Here is a 24,288-nt window from a genome sequence, read left to right as displayed (position 1 = left end):
TTAGTTTTAATTTTTTAATGATTTGATTAAATAAATATTCATAAAATAAACTTGTGTACAGAGATTTGAAACATCCAAGACAAAATCATTCTTGTATAATTACACAAGCCCATCCTACCCAATCTGCAAATGCCCAACCTTCCTTGGTTGTAATTTACAATTTCGTACAGGTCCAAAATTTCACCGACTTTCATTGGTTGAGAGTAAATGCTAAATCAAATCTGATTAGCAGGTCTCCAGACCAAAACCATAAAATGTGTTATGGCAAAGCTGTTTTTTAAGTTAAGGGGGTAAAAAGGCACCATATCACATAAAAATTAATCTATAGTGTTAAGACTCAATATGGATACACATAAATGCGACTAAATGCATACATACTGATGATCCTGAGTGCCTGTGACCATGACACCTGACCTCGGCTCACTCAGGGTGACACAGAGCAGTCAGCATAGCTGTTAAAGAAGAAAGCTGTGTGTTTGATGCAGGTGACTATGACACAGTGGCTTTGGACGTCAATGGTATTCTTCTCGTTCCTCTGAAGAGGCTCTACCACAGAATTTTGAAAGTCTGGCAAATGCAAACATTCTTCACAAAGACAGGATTTCAAATTCTTCATCCTCAGAATCAAAGAAGCGTTCGAGCCGGTCTGACTCCGAAAAGTCTGTTAAGGAAAAATGAAATATAATGTTGTGTATTATACATGTAAGTCTCTGCAAACTCATACAATTCTGAATTTATGAACAAACAGTATAAGAGATTACCTGGAGTGAGATTAAGTACATCTGCTGTAATTAGATGAGACGGCTGACTGTCTACCAATTCAAACATAGAAAGACCTCTACAGTTTGCAACCTGCATAAGGCAAAAACAGTGATCCAAAGGTACAAACACGAACTGAAGCTACTAAAAATGAAAAATTAACTTATGGCTTAAGTACCTTACGAATCTGTGCACACCAGTCATCAAAATCATCCTCTGTTTGACAGAAGAAGCCCTGATGGACAACATTTGGCATAGATGATACTGTTACTCACAGAAAATTACTTTTTGCGGTTTTTAACAATAACTTGAACAATTCAATCCCACATTTTTCCAAGACAAGCGAGTACACATTTGATAAGGAAACTAGGCAATTGATGATTTAGTACTCAAGAAACATATCTTCTTATTATCATAGCTGTCCTGCTTAATATTTTTGTGGCTACCATGATACATTTTGGATTGGACCGGATTCTTTGATAAATATAACAATTGTTTAAGAGAACAATTTATGTGAATTTTTTTTCACGTTTGATCAAACGAATGGAATTATGTGTATAATACATCAACATCTTTTAAGACCATTCAAACCAAAAAATTTATTTTTGTCACAATGTTAAATGTTATGTGGGATTAAAAGGGTTCATTCACTACTGGGTGAATGTAAATGATACGGAAATGAATAATGTGTGTCTTATACATAAAGCTCTACTTACAGCAGCAATGGAGGGGTCAAGCTCACAGATGTGCATTCGGCAGGGAGGGTGCTGGCAGTGGTAGGAGTCATCTGGGAACTGACTGTCTTCATTTGGGTCCACAGCTAGCTGAGTGGTATGAGGGTCTAGATAAATGAGCTCATGACCTGTAGGGTACATCAATAAGAAAAGATAATTAAGCTGTTTGAAACACAATATACTGCCATACAGCATTTAATATTTATATAATCTGTACTAAATCACAGATAAACTAACAGCAGTGGTTCAGATAAACAAAGATGTGTTTGTATTACTTTAATAATAATAGGGTCATTCCGTGTCAACTCAACCAGTGGTCCTCGGCTCAAATGTTTGATTTTGTCAATGTTTTTTCTGAGGAAAGATAAACATTTATAGTGATGAAAGCCAAAAAATTAAATGTCATGGATGAATATTTACAGAGTAATCCACTATTTTGTAGACGGTGGTCAAAATGGCAATTTTCACCCGAGATTCAATGGTAAAAATTACTTTAGAAAGATTGCAGCATCATTATATTTAAAAATGACTTCAGAAAGATGGCAGCATCATAATGTTATTTTTACACAGAGATCAGTATGTCTATTAGTAAAATCTGTTGACTTTAGCAATCTTTGTTGCATTATACAGTGCTGCTTGAAAGTTAGTGCACCCTTTACAATTTTCTATATTTCTGCATACATATGACCTAAAACATGATCCGATTTCTGCACAAGTCCTGAAATTAGAAAAAGAGAACCCAAATCAAACAAATGAGACAAAAATATTTTCTTTGTTATTTATTGATTGAGAAAAATGATCCAATGTTACATATCTGTGCATTGCAAAAGTATGTGAATCTTTGCTTTCAGTATCTGGTACCAAATTAACAGCTAATCCTAGAGATTCACATACACTAGATCATACATGTCTGAGTGCCATAAATATTATTTTTCCAAAGTGTGCATGTCTGTAACTCAAGAAGTATTACAAATTTGTTTTCTTAACCTTTTAATTTGTAATCTTCATTTTTAAGGCCCTATATTGTTCGATTCCAGAGATATGGGAAGCCCATAATCCATTTTTCCCGGAAACAAGTTGAAATGTGGACTCATCTGAGCACAGCACACATTTTCACTGTCTTTTTGACTATCTGAGATGAGCTCTGGCCCAGAGAACACGGCAGCATCACTGCACAGAATTGATGTGTAGCTTTCTCCTAGAGTAACAGATATTCAAGTTGCATTTCTTGATGCAGCAGCAGACTGTGCTAAATTACAGCAGTTTTCTAAAGTACTCCTGAGCCCATGCACCTATATTTAACACCTCAGCATGACGGTTTCTTATGCAATGCCATCTGAGGGCTCAAAGGTCAAGCACATTCAAGTTTCCTGCCTTGCCCTACATGTACTGTGATTTCTCTGGATTCCCTGAATCTTTTTACAATAATAGGCCCTTTCGCACCGCTTTAGTTCCAGAACTAAACGTATGGTACTAAAGTACTGGGACGATTTTGCGCGAACTATTTTCCAGTACCATTTAAAGGGTTGCATTCGCACCGAGAGTACGTACTAAGAAGTGACGTCATTTGTGCGCGGCGTTCAACAACAGAAACAAAGAAGAACAACATTAACAACAGGACGATGGAGGACGCTGTGATCGAAGCTGTGTTTTTGTTATGTCTCGCGGGTCGACGTACTGTATACGTAAAGCGATTGAAAGAACGGAAAGGAGGACTAGAATCTCCAACGACAACTGGCAGTGCTACATTTGCTACAAGTGCCTGCACTTCAGCGTCTGTCCATCTATCGCTGTTCTCCATACTTGCGAAATAAGTTGACATGCTTACAGTATACACGGCCTTAATCCAGCTTTGCTTGCAACGACTGAGATGCTCCTTTTATACCCAAACATGATTCCCTGACATATTACCAATTAACCTGCTTACTTTGAACTGTTTCAAAACCGTTTAACGTGGATATTCTACAACCTTTTCACTTTTATTTTGCCTCTGTCCCAACTTTTTTCGAGTGTGTTGCAGCCATCAAAATACAAAATACATTTATGTTTGTCAATGAAAACTTTGGAAATGTTTTCTTTGTAATGAAATAAAAGTTAAAGAGAATTAACAAATCACAGATTCTTGATTTTATAGCATTTTACAAAACGTCCCAACTTTTCTGGAATTGGGGTTGTATATAGTGTGACATGTCAGATTACGAATAACCAAGATTAATAGTTAACTCTGGGTAAAGTATGAACAGAGTGAAACGTAAAATAAGATTACACAGGATCCCATTTACCTGAGGTTTAGAATTACCCAGTTTTAATTACTTCTTAAACATTACTTAAATGTTTCGACATTTGATTTACTATCAGTGATTCCCCCATGCCCCTTAGCAGAAGATACTACTTGATCTATGACTATGCTTCACATGTTATAACAATAAAAAAGAAAAAGAAAGTGTAATACTTAATCCAGGTGAGGCAAATCTTGGTTTATTGATATAATGTGAGGAGAGCAACCACACTTCTTTGTACCTTCAGAAGCTGTTAAAATGAACAAAATCTCTTCTTCCAAATATCCCTGAAACTGATTCAAATATATAGAATCTTATGAAATGACTACTAAGAGCAAGGTAATGTGCCTCAACTTTACGACCATTTCATTGCATTTTTAGCACTCAGACATAAATGGGTCATTCCGTGTCAACTCAACCAGAGGTCTCCGGTTCAAATTTTTGATTTTGCTCATATTTTTTTCTGAAGAAAGATAAGCATGTATAGTGAAGAAAGCCAAAATATTAAATGTCATGGATGAACATTTACGGAGTAATCCACCATTTTGTAGAGGGGGGTCAAAATGGCAATTTTTACCTGAGATTCAGAGCCAAATTACAGGGGGTTAAAAATGACTTCAGAAAGATGGCAGCATCATAATGTTATTTTTACACAGAGATTGGTAGGTCTGTTAGTAAAATATGTTGACTTTATCAATCTTTGTTGCGTTATGTGCCAATGGTGACCATTAAAAAATGGGGAAAGAGCACTTTTCCAAGTTTTTCCTCCAAAGTTTGTAGGCCTATAACTCAAAGTATTAAAGATATCTTAATGCCCTTTTAGATATTGGGACTTAACAAAGTTTCCTTTTTGCATCTTCATGTTTAAGGCCCTATATTATTCAGTTCCAGAGATACTGCAATCTCAACATGGCTCCAAGAGTAAATCGTTACACATTTTCAGTGGTCACTTTGCATTCAGCAGATACTTTTTTTTCTTTTAAAAAGGAAGGTCTGAAGAACAAATAATGTTGAAACTGGAAATGTATCTTGTTTTCCTCTATAAAAACAACTGCGTAGAACATACCTGTCCGAGTACCATAAATATTATTTTTCCAAAGTTTGCATGCTTGTAACTGAAGTAGTATTAAAAATTTCAATATTAATTTAAATTCTGGTTCTTAATAAACTTTTCTTTTGTAGCCTTAATTTTTAAGGCCCTAAATGGTTCAACACCAGAGATATGGGGAGCCAAATGTGACTCAGTGACCAATTTGTTGAATTTGGCCCATTTTCAGTGTTTGAAAACCAAATGTTAGTCACTTTGTATACAGCTGATACTCATTACATTTAAAAGGCAATGTCTGAAGAATAAATAATGTTTACATGCGCACATTTGTTCTATGTAAGTTTTTTGATAGAGGGAAACAAGCTACCATTCTAGTTTCAACATTAACGACATTTAATATATTGGATTTCATCACCATATGTTTATTATTAAGAAAAAAACGTTAGAAAAAAAATTATCAAAAATTTAAGCTGGAGAAATGACCCAATAATAGTATATTTAAAAAATTATTCAGTGCACAAAACACATTGTGTTGGACAAACAATGGTTCCATGAATGTAGTCTGAGATGCACAGTCTTTCATCATGCAATATTTTTATTTGTGGTTTTAAGAATAAGGGCATGTCACACTACCTGTAAATGTTGGCATCTATGTAATTCAACTAGCTTCTACCATGTAACTAGACAAATTTGCGACAAAATACCATAGACATTGATTGGGCATGCATTATTTTGTTATGCCAATAACAAAGATATGCAAAGAGTTTACTTATTTACTTACTTTGCTATTGGAACTGACTTTTTATAGGTTTAGCTTGAAAAACTCTGCTTACCTACAAAGCCAATGAAGTAGTGAGCGCTGTTCGGCTTCCCACCTATTACTCCTAAAGACTGAGGCATCATGAAGCATTGCTGTGGATAAGACATAAGAATAAAGAAGAACAGTCAGCAAACTTGAATAGGTGATCATTAAAGCAATAATAGATGAAGAATTAGTATCTTACTCAGACTTACTGTCTGATCTTAACAGTTGAGTGTTTTATCTATTCATACGACAGATAATGTTATAGATTTACCTTGAGTGGTTCAAAATAGGCTTCGTTTATGTCACTGAGGCCCAGTCTTAGAGGAATCAGCAGAACAAGGGGTTTCCACAGAGCCGTTTCCTCTTCTGCCAGAGCGCAAGCCCCTTCTAGATCACCATTCATTTCCCGAGGCTCTTCAGAAGCCGCACATGCACCCCTGTCAAAGTCCAGCCACGGCATACACAACCTCTCTACAAACAGCCAAGAAAAAACATTAAGTCATTTACTCTAACAACCTTCAAAGAAAAAAACAACAACTATGCAGCCTGTAAATAGTTTTCACAATTTACGGTCTCAAAATGTATAATATCTTACGACACTTTTGCCCAGTGCATGTTTACATGTGCAGCTATAATTGAGCTACCGCAGGTTTTGCATAGTTGAGCTAAAGTTAACATCTCTCTGTGCAAGTACCAATGACACAATGTGTAATCAAATATTTGAAAGATTAAATACACTTAGTACGTCACTTTTGTCTTTTGAAACAAGCACAGCACACAATGTCAAGCTGAGCTACTATTACATTATCTACGTCTGACTATATAAAAACCGAACTGGCATGATTTCAGTTAGATTAAAGTGTTTAAAAATTATTAAGAAATTATTGTTTTGTTCCTATTGAAAAACAAAACACTTTAAGTAGATGCCATTGATAATGATATCCATGGGCCAATGGTCTTTGAGCTGTTGTATAAAAAGGATTTTTGGAAGGGGTTACAAATAAAGCTTATATATAAAAATGTCATTAGAAGATGCTACAAAGACGTAAAAGACCTTGTGCTATCATTAAACTTAAATTTTTTACCTCTAACTCGACTATGCAATTTGATGTGCTTTTAAGCCGCAGGCACTGGAAATCTCCTTAACATTGATGAATGCTGCATAACACCTGGAGATTTTGGATGAAAACCTACTCCCTTTTGCCAAAAACTATAAACGGAGGACATTTTAGTAGGACAAGAACCCAACACACACTTCCAGAATAACACTGAAGTGGCTTAAAACGAAGAAATTGATGCCCTTGAGTGGCTTAGTCAGAGCCTTAACCTCAATCACATTGCACAACTCTGAAAGGAGGAACTGCTTCACTTTTAGTGGTTTTGCAAGGAGGAATGTGCTAATCATGGTCCATCACATTGTGCAAACTTAAAAAACTACCTAAGGCTGAGAGCTGTAATATCTCTGAATGTGGTTCAACCAAGTACTAAAGAAAGGGGATAAATACTTGCTGATTAATTAACATTTTAAAATGAACTTTTTCACTTCTGCAATAAAAAAAAAATGCTATTTTGAGGAATGCTGAATTTCCATCTTAAGGACAATTTAGACAAAACATTTAGCAAAATATTTTCTTTTATGTTCCACGATACAAAGAAAGGCAGGTTTGGAACTAAATGAGGGTGAGTAAATAATGACAGAATTAATTTTTTGAGTGAACTATACTTTTAAATATACTGGCTAATTTCATCATGCTATTTTGGCTACTATTAAGAGTAATATATAGTCAGCTAAAATCCATTCCTAGAATTCCACAAATTCTAGAGCCCGACCGATATGGGTTTTTTGGGGGCTGATGCCGATACCGATATTGCGGAGTAAAAAAAAGACCGGTACCGATGTATCGGCCGATATTCTTTAGGTGTAGGCTATATTATAGTACAGTATAAAAAAAGTTCACTTCCCATTCGTGTCTCCAAACGTTTGACTGGTACTGTATATAGAATACAGTATATAGTCTACATGAACAGAATAAATATACATTAACACATTATTTGCAATGATAACTCCAATATGGTGATCAAACACTTATAATGATGTGACAAACATAGGCCTATGTAGTGGAGGCAGGGTATTTAACAATTTAACAAACTTTATTATTCAAAAGGAGTCTGACATCAGTGCACTTAACAGTAAACTTCCCTTCACTTATTATAAATACCTTAAATAACACAAATAGAACAAAATATATATATAACTTGAATTAAGAAATTAAACAAGGTAACTGTGTAGGGCAAGCAAGCTACTGCCAAACCAACAGGGGCAGGTTTATGCAGGAAGCACAGCTTTTCCAAATGTAAACATCTAAAATGAATAAATAATAATAATTAATAATATATTTTTTTCACAAACTCTGTGTTGTGTATTTTCTGGTAATCAAATGAACATGCAGGACATTCGTATTTAAATCGTCTTTTTGCAGTTTAATATTCACAGACATTCGGAGCTGAAACTCCATGTTGCCCAGCGACTGCCCCAAAACCTGAAAGATCTGGAGAACACCTGTATGGAGGAGTGGGCCAAAATCCCTTTTGCAGTGTGTGCAAACCTGGTCAAGAACTACAGGAAGCGTTATTGTTATTTTCTTGATAAGCTCATTGTGAGAGTAAAAGACGGGGGCATTGATGTTTATTTACTTAGCATTGGTCTCTCCAACTAGGTGACAACGTAGCATTAAATCACCATTCAGCAGACTCAAGCCACCACCGCACTGCCGTCTATTAGACTGCAGAAAGATACTAACTTTTCAATCTGCTACGTTACTGACTGTACTGACAAACTATGCTGACACCGTGTCTGCGCCGCAACAGGACGCGACAAAGCGACCATTGAAAATCATTTTGAACTTTGTGTCAGCACGTCATAAATAGAACGAGACATCAGTTTACTGCATCCAGTGTAGACAACATCACTGATTATAATGGGTTCTATTCTACACCGGACGCGAGTGGCGCGGCGCGACAAAATACAATAGAATTCTATTTGTATTTTGTCGTGCCGCGCGATGTGATGTGATAAGCATGAGTTCTGGGCCGCGGCGTGGCCGGTATGAACACCTGCATTGACTGAATGGCCGCGATCAGCTTCGGTAGCCGTAACACAGACTTTAAAGGGATAGTTCACCCAAAAATTTAAATTTACTCACCCTCACGTCGTTCCAAACCTGTATGAGTTGCTTTCTTATGTTGAACACAAAAGAAGACATTTTGAAGATTGCTGGTAATCAAACAGTTGGTGGTTGCCATTGACTTCCATAGCATTTTTTCTCCTACTATGGAAGTCAATGGCAACCACCAACGGTTTGATTACCAGCAATCTTCAAAATTTCTTATTTGATGTTCAACGTAAGAAAGCAACTCATACAGGTTTGGAACGACATGAGGGTGAGTAAATTATGACAGAATTTTCATTTTTGGGTGAACTATTCCTTCAATGCTCCGCAGACACGTGCCGTGGTGCGCAGATCAGCTCTAGTCTCTAACGTCACTAAATCTGCTGTTAAAAATGAGCCATCCATTCATCATATCATCATGCAAAACTAAGAATTAGAATCATTGAAATGTGATGATCAAATATAGGTGCGGATAGGTGACAGGCGGATAATTTGAAGCAGCGGTCTCAGGTGAAGTTTGAGCTCATCCGCGCATCTCTACACTACACTGACCTGGGTCGCCAGTAGCAAGCAATGGAGCGCGCTCTGCTGGACAAACTAAGTAATTACACCATTCAGAAGCATTTAATCTGCGTTATGTGTTCTGTAAAAAAAAACAATTTTCATATAGGCGGCCTATCCACCGATACCGATATATCGGCGGCAGGCTCATATCGGCCGATAATATCGGCTAAACGATATATCGCTCAGGCTCTAACAAATTCCCCTCTAAATTGGTGTCGAAAAAGCAAACGCAAATGTCTGCAGATTCCATCTAAGCCTACTAAAGAGGCACTATGAAAGAAAACTCACTGATTTCCTCTATGACCACAGTATTGTCCATAGCTACATGAACTGCCAGTCGGCTCCTGGAGTCAAAAACTGCCAGTTTCCTAAGTGGGCACAAAGTGTAGTTGATTTTATGCAAAGACAGTACAGCAAAAGTAGTTTATTTGAGGTTTACTGAGCTTTAATAATATATTCCGGTTATATTATGTACTAATAATCACAAAAAGCAAAGGATAATGGTGATTTTTTTAAAATAATAATAAGTATTTAATTTGACTTGGCCAACTTACTTGAGTACCTGTGCCACTGTATTTGGACCATACCACTGGCCTATAGACTTGCCCTCACCAACACCCATTTGAGCTGAGGAAAACAACAAGCAATGTCAATGCAGTAACTTACCCATCAAAAGAGTAACTTTAACACTATTTCTATAATATGCAGGCAGCAGGTAGATGAGGAGTAGTACCTATTTGATGGATGGAATAATAGTTGTCCTTCTTGTCAATGAAGGCATTGAGAATGCTGATATATTCTGCTCTCTGCCGCTGACCTGGACTCCATGTCCAGTCTAATAAAAATACAACCATCTCAGACAACAGCAGACACCATAATCACCAACCTCGTAACACAGGTTTGTCTTACCTCTACCTAAGTGGCTGCAGATCAAGGCCTGCCCAAGAATCATCTGTCCACATCGAAGCATGCAGCCCCAGCCGGTGTCTGAAGTGGGCCCAGTGCCACCTGTAACATCACATCCATTAACAAACCATCTGTAAATCTAAACAGACTATCCAGATGAATAATTAAATGCAGTCCTTGGACAGTGAGATCAAGATTGAGGACTCTGACTCTCACCAATTGGCTGGAAGTTCTTTCTGTACGTGAACCACAAACGTGAGGTGACGTCTGCCAGAATCTCATCCTTCTCTGGGGCACAAAGAACTTCATGAAACAAGAGACAAACACGACAGCACAAGACCTTCGATGTCTCCAATCAATTTCCTTACCTGTTAGAGCGCTGAACTGCTTTCCCAAAATCCAGACAGGCTCAGAGGTCTCTGGGAAATCTTCGATCTCTCCATAGCGCAATGAGTCGTATGTGAGAGTAGCTGTTGAAAGAAAAGCCAAAGACCAACTGGAAGTTCAATACCTTACAGACCATCAGAAACATTAAAAAGAGCTTTTGATACGAGTGAAAAAAAGATATTGTTTTGAACATCTTTTCAGTTTGTTTGTTTTTTAGTAGGCTTAGCCATCTATCTGTCATTATCTTTTTTTTTTTTTACTTAATCATTCCAATATTTTTTTTCCAACAATGCATTTTGAGAGAGATGCACATCTGTCCAATGCAATTAAAGACATACAACACAAAGCATTCATTTATCTAAGCTAATTTATGTTACTTATTTACTTATGTAAATATTTCAAGATTTATAAGGTAATCCTTTATTGTGAACAAATATGAATGAATAATTACTAAAACTCTATTTATAAATTAACCTTAACCTAGATTAATAGTAATTTATAATTTATTGTTCACACCTAATCCATTAACAAATTCAACTTTATTTTAAAGTGGTACCTGATTTTTTTTACTACCAATTTTACTGCGTTTATACCGCTGTGTATGTGTAACTTCACGTTGTCCCAACTTATATAAGTTTCACTCTTTTTAATACGGCTACAAAATTGTTCATTCTAATGGATGTCATGCACCAAAGGGTTAAAGACATGACACTGTGTAAAAGTTATTGACAAACAGATTCTTAGAGTACGCAGAAATTGATAACAAACGACATGGACGCTCCCTAAAGCGTTTACAGCTGAACGGTATCATACTCCTGATGTCCACAATGCTCAAGGGTAGACAGCTGACTAGACTGAAACACAGCCAAATACAGCCTAACAGTTTTGACGGAAGCCAGTAGCATTTTGGTGCAATGACATCTAGAAGACAATACTGTGTCCATCCCTCATCTGACAGCAGACTGCTCTGTTTCACTGTCCAGTTGGAAGCAGTTGGGACGTCTATGTACCATATTTAACGACAAATTCCCAAACCGTAGAAGCAGCCTCTCCGATAACAGGCGCGTACTTGGTTGACGATAGAAGAATTTTGCTTTTTAACAATTTCATGACATCCGGACAGATGACCAAAATGTAAAAGGAATTGTTTTCCTGCGATTTTCTTACCTGCATCCATCCCGACAGTGATTCAGCCTATCTTGTTTGTTGAGTGTTCCTCATACTGCCCTGACCAATAGGAAAGCACTTCCTCATTGGTCATCATGCGTCATTACTGTGATAACCAATCAGAGCAATTAAATTAATTTGGTGTTTTTTTGGCCAATAGATTTTCTCCAAAGGCGGGATATGTTGTTGTCTGGGAAGTGGCTGTAAATTTTTATTGATCCTTTCATTGACCGAAATTGAACGGATTCCACCTTGTTTGTCTTTGATTATTTCACTCAATATCTGACAGCAAGTGCAGCAGAAATTATGTGACTGGACGCGGACGTCATCCCGCGTGTGTGTGTTCATTTTTTTTTTATTAAAGCTCATAAACATTATACATTGTTATTCAAAAGCACTTGTGCAATGGGGAAAAAAATTTTTTCCTATACCTTCTATTGATAAAATATGGTCAGCAAGTAACAATTTTTTTCAAACTGATTTTATTGCCAAATAAGTTTAAAGAAGACATCTCTCACCTCAAAGATCTTTTGGTAATTCTCAATCTGAAACTCTCACACATGTATTCTGTAACTGATATTCTAATGACTTTTGGAAGCAGGTATCGATTTTTGATACATTCTACTAAGTAATTAAAATAGACGAATATGTGATCCTCTTTTTGGACTGTAATACTGGCTTCAATATAATTAATAACACATTAAGGGTAATTCTTCTTGGGAAGTTTAGCTGAAGTAATATAAAGCTGAAGTCAATTACGCCCTCCTTTAGGTTTTTCTGTAAATATCTTAAAATATTTTATGGCTCATTGAATTGTATGTTCTTTGAAAATTAAAACAAACTAGTTATTAGATGTAGGGAGCAATTACTTTTTCACGTAGGGCCAGGCAGGTTTGGACCGCTTTTCCCTTAATAAAATAAATAATAATTTAAAAACTGCATGTTGTATTTACTTGCGTTATCTTTGTGTAATATTAAAATTTGTTTGATGATCTGAATCTTTTAAGCGTGACATATGCAAAAAAATTTAAAAAACAGGAAGGGGGCCAACACTTTTTCACACCACTGTATGCATGTATACATACATGCATACAGTGGTGTATGTATGTATACATACATACACCACTGTATGTATACAGTGGGGGGGGGTTTGTCTCTCATAGTTGAGGTATACCTATGATGAAAATTACAGGCCTCTCTCATCTTTTTAAGTGGGAGAACTCGCACAATTGGTGGCTGACTAAATACTTTTGTGCCCCACTGTATATATATATATATAGACAGTAACAGATCGCAATGATAAACATTTATAATTAAAAAGGTGGATTAAATGCATTACAAATTCAGTCTAATGAAAACCTATCACGTAATGGAGAATCAATCGCTTAATTTTAAATTCCATCCTCATCACAACACTTGTCTTTGCGCTTTGTCTTGAGATGACTACAGTTTAAAACAATAGGCACCTGTAGTTCCATTTAAAACCACTAGGTGTCAATGACTTATCGCAAATTGGAAATAACGCAGAAAGTTGAATTATAAATGGATAGTCAGGTTGAGTTACTTAGCCATTCAGAAAATATGCTGGATCATATTCCGAAATATTTGCTCTAACATTTATCTTAATGAACACAGAATATTATACTCTTTCATGTCTGCCAATAGCTATGGTTGTATGTAAAAAACCACTCATTTGCATTACTATGCTTTGTTTATAGGCCTACTCAATAAGCCACTCATTTCTGTTGTTCTCAAAGTCCGAGTTTCTTTGCCTGGTTCAGGGTAAATGAAACCACATGTTAAGAGTGATCACCATGGTAACAATATCTCTAACTATGCTATCTGATCTAAACTGCATCCTCCCACTCGCTTTCCACCAATTACACTAATGTTGTGTAGAGTTATCAGCCTGAAGGCTTTATTACGTTAATGGTTTTTTCAACCCGGAGTAAAGCAGAGTAAATACATTTTTGGGGGGAAAAAACCCCCAAAAAGTATATTTTTATTTTGCATACATTCAGTGTAGCATACACAACAATGTGTAGTTTTCAACATAATTTTTTATAAACTGAACTATACAAGAGAACAAAAGAATGAAACAAAATTATAAAACACCAAGTTTTAAGTTATTATACTGATGGCTCCATGATATCTTACAGTTGTTCAAGGTGGCACCAACAACGCCAAATATAAGATTTGGGTAAAATATTACACAGGGGGGGACAAAGAAGAGAGAGACCACACTATGAAAAACTAATTGACAGGTTCCGACATGAAATATGGCATGAACTGAAATGCCATATTTTCAAATGTTCATATCTATTTTTCATTATTAGTCAACCAAAATCTAATTTCTTTTCACTCTCCCACAGTCATTTGCATACAGTAGTTTGGAGTTTTTCCTTGGGAAATACAATAATATAATCCTGATATTGATCTCCATTTCACATAGATCTGTTTTCCCATGAACTCCTGGTCATTTTTCATACTGCATTGTGGATATCTGCATTTTGAGATCATCAAAACCACTTGAGACAGGGAAAAATTTAATAATAATCAGAGAAACTTTCTGATTAGACAACGTTGGTCTAGACAGCACTGGTCCAAGTACATGAACATTGTATTTCACACGCAAATACAAAGGTCACGACAGCTTCCTCTCAGCTGTGTCCCATCGGCCATGGTATTTTGCATATCAACATTAGGTTCAATAAAATCGGTAACAGCAAAAAATGCCTAGAGTGCAAGAGGCCAGGTTAAACACTTAAAGCCTTAAAGATAACGGTGCATCTTGGAGCGCAAGAATATCCTTTAAAGGAAAAGTGCAAACTTTGTGCAAGTGTAAACACATCAAGAGCAGTGAAAGGCTTAAGCAGTGACTAGAAACCCCTTCTGCCAGTTTTGGAAGAGTCCAGCTGTCCGTCACTTGTGTGTGCTGCTCTTTATTTTTCTCTCAGCAGGTAGAAGACCACGGCCTTGAGGTAGTGACCGCAGGCACAGGCAGCTGCCACCAGCCAATGAGAACGGAAACTGGGATCTGTATTGACTACACACTTTGTGATGTCCGCCTGTAAGAGAACAAAGAAAATATTTAAATATCATAATCAACATACTCAATAGTGCTGAAAAAAAAAACTATTAAAAATGCAACATTCAGATATGGAGTTTGGCATTTCAATTTGTTTTACGTTTTTTTTCTGAGTTCATCTGGCATCAACAAAAGGAAAAGGAACTGCAGTTTGCACTGAAGTATATGCCTTTTAGGCCAAAGCCAACATTCAGTAGTCTAAACATTATACATTTCAGCATGCAGCATTACCAGGTTGGCCAAATACAAAGTTCTGGCATGAAACTCTAGATGGCGCAGTCCGATAGCTCAATCTGACCTGGCGACATCATTGTCATATGGCAGCTGATTGGTTCTCTCCTGTATAGGTAGCCAATGAGATTACTGATTAATATTCATATTCAGCCAGGTATTCAATACCTGGTTTTTGTTTGCTGTAGCAATTTTGCAGCGCACCGAAACTCTCCACCTTCCCCAGCTCCACCTGTATAGATCTGCTACGAGGTGATTCATGTATGCTATATGGGGGTTATTCATATGTGCTATAAGTGCAGCAGCAGTATTTCTTCCATGCTCACAGCAGCATGTTGTGGATGCCGCAGCAGCGTAGCAGATCTATTCCGTCAAGACCAAATACATTAACATTATCATGTACATTACCATGCCAATCCCTCTGAGAGTTGTCATGACAGAAATGTTATTAAAGTTCCAAATTAGCTGAATACACATTAAGATGATTCAAGTTCAGTTTGTTTGGATTTGACAAACTTTTAAAAAATTTAAGAAGCAAATTTACCCACACAAAAGAGATAATATAATATTATGCTTACCAAGGCTGCATTTATTTGATCACAAATACAGTAGAAACAGAAATATTGTGAAATATTACAATTTAAAGTAACTGTTTTCAATTTAAATGCCATTCTGAGATAGAAACGCAGATTTTTTTCAGCAGCCTTTATTCCATTTGTCAGTGTTATATAATCACTCAAAAATATGCTGATTTGATGCTCAAGAGACATTTCTTTTGATTATGAATAGACAAAAATTGTTTTGCTGCCTAATAATTTTGAGAAAACAATTTTTTTTTTTTAAGTTCAGAAGAAACATTTATTTGAAATACATTTTTGTGACATTTTACATGCCTTTACCGTCACTTTTGATAAATTTTTTGCATCTTTGTTAAAGTATCAATAAAAAAAAAAGGCCAAACAGAAGCTAATTGCACAACGATGATAATTTTTAAAGCCTGGCTATAATTTAAGATGTGAAAAAGAAATTCAAATCAAGGGGCAACTTTACTGAAGGCAATGAGAGATGGGGACATCCCTTAATTAGGAATTGCAATTAAAAATAAATTTGACTCCGTGGTGTTTTTGTGTATCTGTGTGTGTGTGAATAGGCCCTTCATTCAGCTCCCAGGGCAATCCCACAGAGCAAAACACGCAGAATGGCACGTAGACACGACTACCCACATACTCACATCAACAACATGGAAAATACCATCTACCAGTCTCTGCTTTATACTATACAGACTTTCGTTTAGTGCTCCTGATGATAAAGTCCTTGTTTTCAGGTTGAGTTCAGTCTGTGGGTGTGCCCAAAACCACAGTTGCAAAATCAGGACACTCCCAAAAGGAAAACACCTTGAAAAATGTTGAGAATGATTTCGCCTGAAGCAACCATTACGACTTTCACTTACCCAATTAACCCATTAACCCTTTTTTCATGCTGTGCCTCCACCAATAATTTGAAATTTGATCCTTTATATGTTCTGAATGTGTTCTTTGTGTTCACTCTTCTAAATAAGTGACAGAACATCAAACTTGTTGACCTAGATAATCATACCTAGATAACAGTGTTCTAACTACTCCTAAGAATAATTTCTTATATTACAAATTTTTCAACATCATTACTCACATTAAGATTTTTTTTACAAGTTTGAAATAATTAAGATTTTTTTTAAAGAAGTCTAAAAATAAAGAGAATACCATAAAAACACAACAATAATATTGTGAAATTGTATTACATTAATAAGAGTTTATTACATAAACAACTACTTTCTATTGTAATACATTACATTCTAAAATGTAATTAATTCCTGTGATAGCAAACCTGTATTTTTGTGTCACATGATCCTTCAGAAATAATTCTCTATAAAATGATTTGGTGCTCAAGAAACATTTCTTATTGTTATCAATGTTGAAAATTGTTTTGCTGCTTAATATTTTTGTGAAAACTGTGAAACTTTTGAATGGTAATGCAGTTAAGTAAAAAAAGAAAGCGGCAAAAACCGGTTTCAATATTGATAATAAGAACCATTTTTAATCATTGAGAACCAATAACAATTTTAAACAATTTAGCACCAAATCATCATATTCGAATGATTTCTGAAGGATCATGTGACATTGAAGACTGGAGTAATGGCTGCTGAAAATTAAGCCTTGCCGTCACAGGAATAAATTACATTTTAAAACATATTAAAATAGAAAACCATTATTTAAATTGTAATAATGTTTCACAATATTACTGTAATTTTAATCAAATAACTGCAGCCTTGGTAAGAATAACAGACATCTTTAAAAAAGTCTTATTCCAGTATTCCAAACTTCTAAGTTATTATATGGCATTTTAATATGATAAATTAATTTATTTACCCCAGAAATGTTTTCATATGCGCCAAAACTATTGATTGATTGAAAAAGGTTATAACCTACAAAGTCACAAAAGCAGGTGTAGAAAGTTGGAAAGTTGTTGCATATGGGCCCACTGTAAATGCAGGCAGCTTGTGATGACTCTGGCACAGTGCCATGTTGAATCTGCCTGAACAGAGACAGTCTAATGAGCACAGACACTGCAGACATGCCCTGCCAAAACAGCCACACATACAGTACCAGCACAGCTCCTCATTCAACAGGATCGCTGAACTGTGCTGTCTTTCAGAGAGATTGATCAGATTCCCACCCATAAGCTGCATGAACACTGCACGTTCTGTCTAAATACTGGACAAAGACTGGAAAGGAAGAAGTCTGGGTTCTTTCTGAGCCTTAGCTCAGATCTATAAACACACAGCACAATGGTACTTTCAGTTAAACAAAAAAAAAAAAAAAAAAAAAAAAGGTGTCACCCAAAAATGCAGATTCTGTCATCATTTAGTCAGCCTAGTGTTGTTCCAAACCTGTATGACAATCTGTCTTCCGCTGAACACAAAAGAAGGTATTGCAACCAGTTTTGGTGACCACTTTATGGACACAAAAAAAGAAAGAAATTTCTTAAATTTCTTTCATATGATGCAATTTTAATTTTTCCTTTCTCTTTGGAGTGTTACAAGCTCTTGGTGCATAAAGAAGATCTGTAAAGTTGCAAAGACTAAAGTCTCAAATCCAAAGACATATTCTTTATAAAAGTTAAGAGTCAGCCACTCCTACCTAAAATGGCTCATTCTAACACGCCCCCACATGTGGGAAGATTTGCATAACGCCGCCCAAATGTTCACGCAAAGCAAGGCGGCGTAACTTTTATTCTCGCTGTAGTATTGTTGTTGCCGCCGCCATGCCATGGAGATGCTGTGTTTCGCTGTGAAAGTGAAACTACTTTGTTTGGTCTTCCAAAAGAGGATGATATCCGCTTCGTCATGCCTAGAGCTGATCCGTGCTGGTCGCTGAGGAAATACATCAACTTCACGCTGTGGATCGCCGGATCGGCTTTCACCGTGGACGAAGCGGAGTCCAGCCCGGGATCGTCACATGTGGTTGCCGCAAGCCCGCTCCTTCGTCGAATCCGCCGGCCACGCCATTCTCAAGCCCACCGTTCGTCGCTCACTCAGCCCGCCGGCCTCCGCTCACTCAAGCCCGAGGTGTGTGACCCGGCCTGACAGGGCATCGCAGTATGGTAGGGGTGTAACATTTCCGTCACACGCTTAAGGTATTCGGCCAATCACAAACGCACTGGATAGCTGGCCAATCAGAGCACACCTCGCTTTTCAGACCGATGAGCTTTGTAAAAATCGACGCGTTTCAGAAAGGCGGGGCATAGAGGAGAAACAATAATGTACAGTATGTGGAAAATAATGTGTTTTTTGAACCTTAAACCACATAAACACATTTCATTACACCAAATAATGTTCTTTTTAGCAGCATCATATGACCCCTTTAAAAATTTCACCAGCCATGACTCCAGTCTTCAGTGTCACATGATCCTTCAGAAATCATTTTTATATGATGATTTGACAAAGTACATTTAAAAAAATATATATATATAATAATTTCCAATTTTTTTCCCACCAGTGAAAAATAAGGTGTTGCATCTATTTAAAAAACAATATTCCACAAAAAAAAAAACACTGCAACAATATTACAGTAACACTACAGCTGAAGTCCTCTTTAGTCAGTTTCAATCCATTCAATACCTGAGATGCAATATTGCACCATGTGTGTTTGTAAGAGAGAGCAAGTCCACAGCATGATACGAAAAACAAGAAAGCAGCGACAGTTTTTGTTACACGAACGAGCGGTCTGCTAAACATAAGCCACACGGACATTGGCGAATATTAGGAAATCGACTGCTAATTGCTATAACTGACCAATCAGAATCAAGTATTATGTTTGGGCCAGAAGCATGATAAAAGCAGACTTTTTTGTTAATGAATTGTACTGATTAATGGATTTATTGCTTACCCAGCCTCCTCTCCTCTTTAACCATGACACAAGGCTTTTGCGAACAAACTCGCCCATGCAGTCGACAATGGTGTGCACCATCGCTGGATGCCCATGCCGAACACAGTCCACAGCTAGAGCTCCGGCCACAGCATACAGAGACACAATCTTCCCCCATGTTACACCTGTAGAGAGACATATAATCCGAGATATAATCCGACTGACTGTCTGTCCTTGTCCACGGACATTTATTCAGAACGCATTTAAAATGCTGCATTGCAAGATCATGTGCTGTTAAATCTCTCGTGTTGCCCGTTTTGTTTGACACAGGCAAAGAGGTAAAGTGTTCCAACTAATGCATTTCAAGCTTAATCAAATCATTTATTTCCACTGACAGTATATACACTGTACAATATGTGTGTGTACTGGTGGAAGTGTGTATGAAAATCATAACCAGATGAGTCATGAAAATTCCTGATAATCCCTCCCTATTTCTTACAGAATGTTATTATTGTTATATAACTGCCAGGCAGGCCATCAGCTGGTGTGTCAGCCAGAAAGACACAAGCAACATTTTATTTTTTTTAGCAGAACAAATTCACGTTTGACTTGTGACGACAATCTCAATGTACAGTATATGTGATTCAATGTGGCTATAACATGTTCAGTGCATTTAACAGCGTAATGACTTCAATAGCAGTTGAAAAGGTACAAATGCTTTGCTTTCCCTCCATCATAAATGCATTAGGGTCATGGGTCTGAATTTAATGAAAAGGCTAAAGTACTAGCATGTTTCGTTTAACAAGTGGGCATTATGATTTATTAGAGCTAATGTGATCAATGGACTCCTAGATACACTACTCTAACCTTTAAACTTTTCAGCCTGGGATGAAACAAAATGTGATAAAGCTGCAAACCCCCATCTGGGAACATCAAATAGCCAGACATAAACACATCAACCCAGGAACCTAATCTGAGACTAGCAAAGACAGGAAACACAAAGGCAAAAGGAAACCATATTGAGGCATATGAGAGATAAAAGCTGGTTTGAAGTTCAAGATAAAAAGAAACATTCCCTCCCTCTGTCTCTTGTAAGAACGGAACGTCAAGTTATACAATTTAGAGGGAATATTTTACAGTTTACAGCAAACGGTTTCAAATCAAATGAAGACATGTATTAAATAAATGTAGATGCACATTGACACTCAACATACTGGTCTATTACCTTCCTTTTGTGCAATAATAGAACCATCTGTCTATGCAGAAGCACTGTCATTGCCAAAAAAACAAAAACACAAAAAGTCTGGATTTTCCTGCATGCAGTTAGGATCTTGCATCTCTGTTGTGACGGTTAGATTTAATGTTAAATAGAAAACAAATTGAATTAAGAAATCTGTAAGGAAAGTTTGCAAGTCTTGAAGAGTCTAACATGTGACATTTAAAAAAAGCTTTTAAAAAATATAAAAATAAATAAATAATAGAAAGATCCAACAGCTGATAAATCTACTCACACACCTCAAAGTCAGCATTTTCCCATTGGATTTTTCCATTCTAGTTCAGAGACTAAATGTAGGCCTAATTTTGTAAATTGCTTTAATGGTTTTGATTTACTTGAGTATAAAAGATCCGGTAAAATGCTTCCTCTTGACAGAATCAGCTATACAATTTAAGTAGATTAAGTTTTAGTAAACCAATGCATTAGAAAAACACAATTTCTAAAGCTTACATTCCTAAGCCACAAAGTAAAACATGGAATCATTTTGATTTCTTTTCAAAATGCTATGCATAACATCTTTTTATGCATAAAATTGCACCATTATTTATTTTAAATGATCTTAGAAATAGTAAAACGGAACAGAAATGATCAACGAATTAAAAAAGCAAAAGTGAACGTACATATATTTTTAAATATATTTTATATATAATTTTAAAATATGTATTACAATATACGTATAACGCATAGTGTGAAAACATCAAAATAAATCTTCATTTCTATATAGTTGCACAGCCATATGAAAAAGTGCAGAGTCACATGAAAAATACTCACTCAGAGGGTAAAAAAAAATAAATGAATAACATAAAATCAATTAAGTGAACACCAGTGACCAGTTGCACTGCTTCAGGACAGGTATGTGTACAGACAGGAGGTACAAGGGTGTCACCGGGTCCAGAGAGGAATCTTTGTTGTCCTGCTTTGACTGACATGAGCAATTATGCTTTATTACTTTAAAAAAACAAAGAATATTTTCCTGGACACATGAGGTGAACATGTTACAGCACATCTAAAGAGCTGCTCAGGTTGAAAAACAGACCACATTTTACTAAACTCTAAATCTGGGAGGTCAAATAAGGGTTGAAGTTATATGAACTAAGCTGATTCCCAAGGGCTTGTACTAAATATAAGTGATGTACAGTATGCAGCAAAGGGAATGAAAACTTCCATGGTGCCCAGACACTGTTTACTTTCAAGGAAAATCCATATTTTATGGTGCTGAGAGTTCTCTAGTCAAGCGCAGCACCGTTTCTCTGTGTGAATATATAAGTGTCAGAATGGATTCATTTTTATCCTCTCTCAAAGAAGTGTACAAGCCACTAAAAGGGATAGTTCAGCCAAAAAATTATTAACTCAATCTCTCATTATTCCAAACCTCAAACCTGTATAACTTTATTCTATGGAACAAAGAAGATATTTTAGCAAATGTTTCAGTTTCTTTTCCATTCATTGGAAGTCAATGACAACCAATACTGTTTGGTTACCAACATTTGTCAAAATATCTTCTTTTGTGCTCTCACAGGTATGGAACACCATGAGAGAATGTTCATTTTTTGGTGTACTATGCCTTTACGGAAATGTGGACAACATCTCTGAAACCAGATGCACCGACCAGTTTACCTAAAGAGTTTTCTGTACTAAATGTATTTTAAGACAAAGCATTGACTAACCTGTAGAGAAGATTTCTGCAGCAACGGCCAAAAAGGCATCAGAGACTATACTCTCAGATGCAATTGTGATGTTGAGCTGTCTTGCTACGTTGCGGTACACATTGGGTCGCAGGTACTCCAGCTCATCACCTAGGAGACAGAGAGATAAATCAGTTTTTATTTTCCCTTGGCTCAAACGATCGGTTTTCTCATAATAGAAAGAACCTGTCAAGAGTCGTATTGAATAAAACCACTAATTCAGGGAAGCTTGACACAATGACAGTGCATAATTACTGTAATCTAACCTTAAAACCTGCTATTAATAGCATTGTTTGTATCTTTTCATCATTCTTTCATATGAGAAGCCAATTATATTGCTGTTGAGATGAAATTTTGTTATTGACCAAATACTTATTTTCCACCATAATTTGCAAATAAATTCTTTAAAAATCCTACAATGTGATTTTCTGGATTTTTTTTTCTCCTTTTTTCTCTCATAGTTGAGGTATACCTATGATGAAAATTACAGGCCTCTCTCATCTTTTTAAGTGGGAGAACTTGCACAATTGGTGGCTGACTAAATACTTTTTTGCCCCACTGTATATTGCAACGTCCTGATGATGAAACTGTCTGTTAAAGAAATAGTTCACCCAAAATGAAGATTTGCAGAAAATTACATTACTTGCTCACCAATGGATACTCTACAGTGAATGGGTGCCGTCAGAATGAGAGTACAAACAGCTGATAAAAACATCACAATCCAAAAGTAATCCACACGACCATCAATTAACATCTTTTGAAGCAAAAGGCTGCTAGTTTTTAAGAAACAAATCCATCATTAATGCATCTTAATTTTAACCCAAGTGATGTAATATAATAAAAATCTGTTCCAATGAACAGAAACAAACTAATCTACAACTTGGATGGCCTGAGGGTGAGTGAATATCCCTAAATTTGAATTTTTGGTTGAACTACTCCTTTAAATAAGTCTTCAGCTATGTTTTCATCTATGTCTCACCGACCATCCATTTTATGTCAGTGATTCAGGTGGGTGAGGTGTCTATGCAAGGAGTAGCTACATGTCTTTCAGGACAATACAGGTTAAATGTGGGTGGGAAACTCTCAATCATTCTTGTGATAATGATCTGCATGTCTGCATGCTTTGTCCACAAAAAGCAGCTCCCCCCAGTTACACAGCCGTCTCAAAATAAAATTGATGTGCTTTTCCCTTTAAGGAGAAAACAGGTTCTTACAAATGAGAGTCACTCAGATGACAGTCACTTGGTATACGTTTAGGCAACTTGTAGTGTGTCTGATCAACAGATGATGGGAGTTTAAATGGCATCAATAGTCATTGCATCCAATCTCGTGAAAGGGCTCAGAATGTCCAAAGGCATGAAAGGTAGAAAAAAAGGAATGTGGAAGATAGCTCAACATGGTACAAAAGGCAAAGTACTTTACAGTGGGTGAGACACAGACGAACCTTGCAAGAGTGTTGTAAAATATTACGCAACCGTATGGTTTGGCTTTGAGGAAGCTACGAAACGTGTTTATTTTCATTTCTGAAAGTTCACAGAACATTCATGAATACCTCGTTTTTTTCCATTTATTTTGGTATGAACCAGACAAGCACAGCTCAAGAAAGAATGAAGGTTTAGCTTGGTCTTAAAATAGATCCATAATATAACCACAATTCAGACATAGGCTACTGTAGATAAGTATACGTGTCTGATCTTGTACTTTCTTGCTACTAATATATATATATATATATATATATATATATATATATATATATATATATATATAAATATAAAAATCCCCAAAC

The 24,288-nt window shown here is 36.4% G+C and overlaps 3 protein-coding genes across 8 annotated transcripts in view; 1 reads left to right on the top strand and 2 right to left on the bottom strand.

Moving 5' to 3' along the window:
- On the bottom strand, positions 1-11,896 carry LOC107593167 (cysteine protease ATG4B-like). 2 transcript variants are annotated; one of them, XM_016282783.1, is made up of 13 exons: positions 11,820-11,896; positions 10,634-10,735; positions 10,482-10,553; positions 10,269-10,367; positions 10,093-10,194; positions 9,914-9,986; positions 9,648-9,727; positions 5,897-6,096; positions 5,654-5,732; positions 1,476-1,621; positions 938-994; positions 762-852; positions 1-661 (listed from the first exon to the last, which is right to left on the bottom strand). In XM_016282783.1, the coding sequence occupies exons 1-13, from the start codon at positions 11,827-11,829 to the stop codon at positions 588-590; spliced, it is 1,185 nt and encodes a 394-aa protein (XP_016138269.1). In that variant the 5' UTR covers positions 11,830-11,896; the 3' UTR covers positions 1-587. The 2 variants fall into 2 exon arrangements, with proteins under 2 accessions (XP_016138269.1, XP_016138267.1); XM_016282781.1 differs by lacking the exon at positions 11,820-11,896 and adding an exon at positions 11,663-11,809.
- Positions 11,897-14,655: 2,759 nt separating this feature from the next.
- The window catches only part of LOC107593166 (BCL2 family apoptosis regulator BOK), a 10,508-nt gene continuing 875 nt past the window's right edge, over positions 14,656-24,288 (bottom strand). For both annotated transcript variants that reach the window (XM_016282780.1, XM_016282779.1), the window contains exons 3-5: positions 22,485-22,613; positions 19,563-19,726; positions 14,656-14,887 (exon numbers count right to left, since the gene is read on the bottom strand). In XM_016282780.1, the coding sequence (XP_016138266.1) occupies positions 14,762-14,887; positions 19,563-19,726; positions 22,485-22,613 (419 nt within the window). In that variant the 3' untranslated portion in view covers positions 14,656-14,761. The remainder of the gene's footprint in view (positions 14,888-19,562; positions 19,727-22,484; positions 22,614-24,288) is intronic.
- LOC107593165 (serine/threonine-protein kinase 25-like) overlaps positions 23,288-24,288 on the top strand; it is a 16,411-nt gene continuing 15,410 nt past the window's right edge. For 2 of the 4 annotated variants that reach the window (XM_016282774.1, XM_016282769.1), the window contains exon 1: positions 23,288-23,397. In XM_016282774.1, the coding sequence (XP_016138260.1) occupies positions 23,356-23,397 (42 nt within the window). In that variant the 5' untranslated portion in view covers positions 23,288-23,355. The remainder of the gene's footprint in view (positions 23,398-24,288) is intronic. The other 2 variants (XM_016282773.1, XM_016282776.1) reach the window with 2 other exon arrangements.

This window comes from Sinocyclocheilus grahami, unplaced genomic scaffold, assembly GCF_001515645.1.
Source record: "Sinocyclocheilus grahami isolate Dianchi unplaced genomic scaffold, SAMN03320097.WGS_v1.1 scaffold166.1, whole genome shotgun sequence".
Taxonomy (NCBI): Eukaryota; Metazoa; Chordata; class Actinopteri; order Cypriniformes; family Cyprinidae; genus Sinocyclocheilus; species Sinocyclocheilus grahami.
The sequence above is the reverse complement of the archived record's forward strand: the minus strand, read 5'-3'. Positions and strand labels throughout refer to the sequence as shown.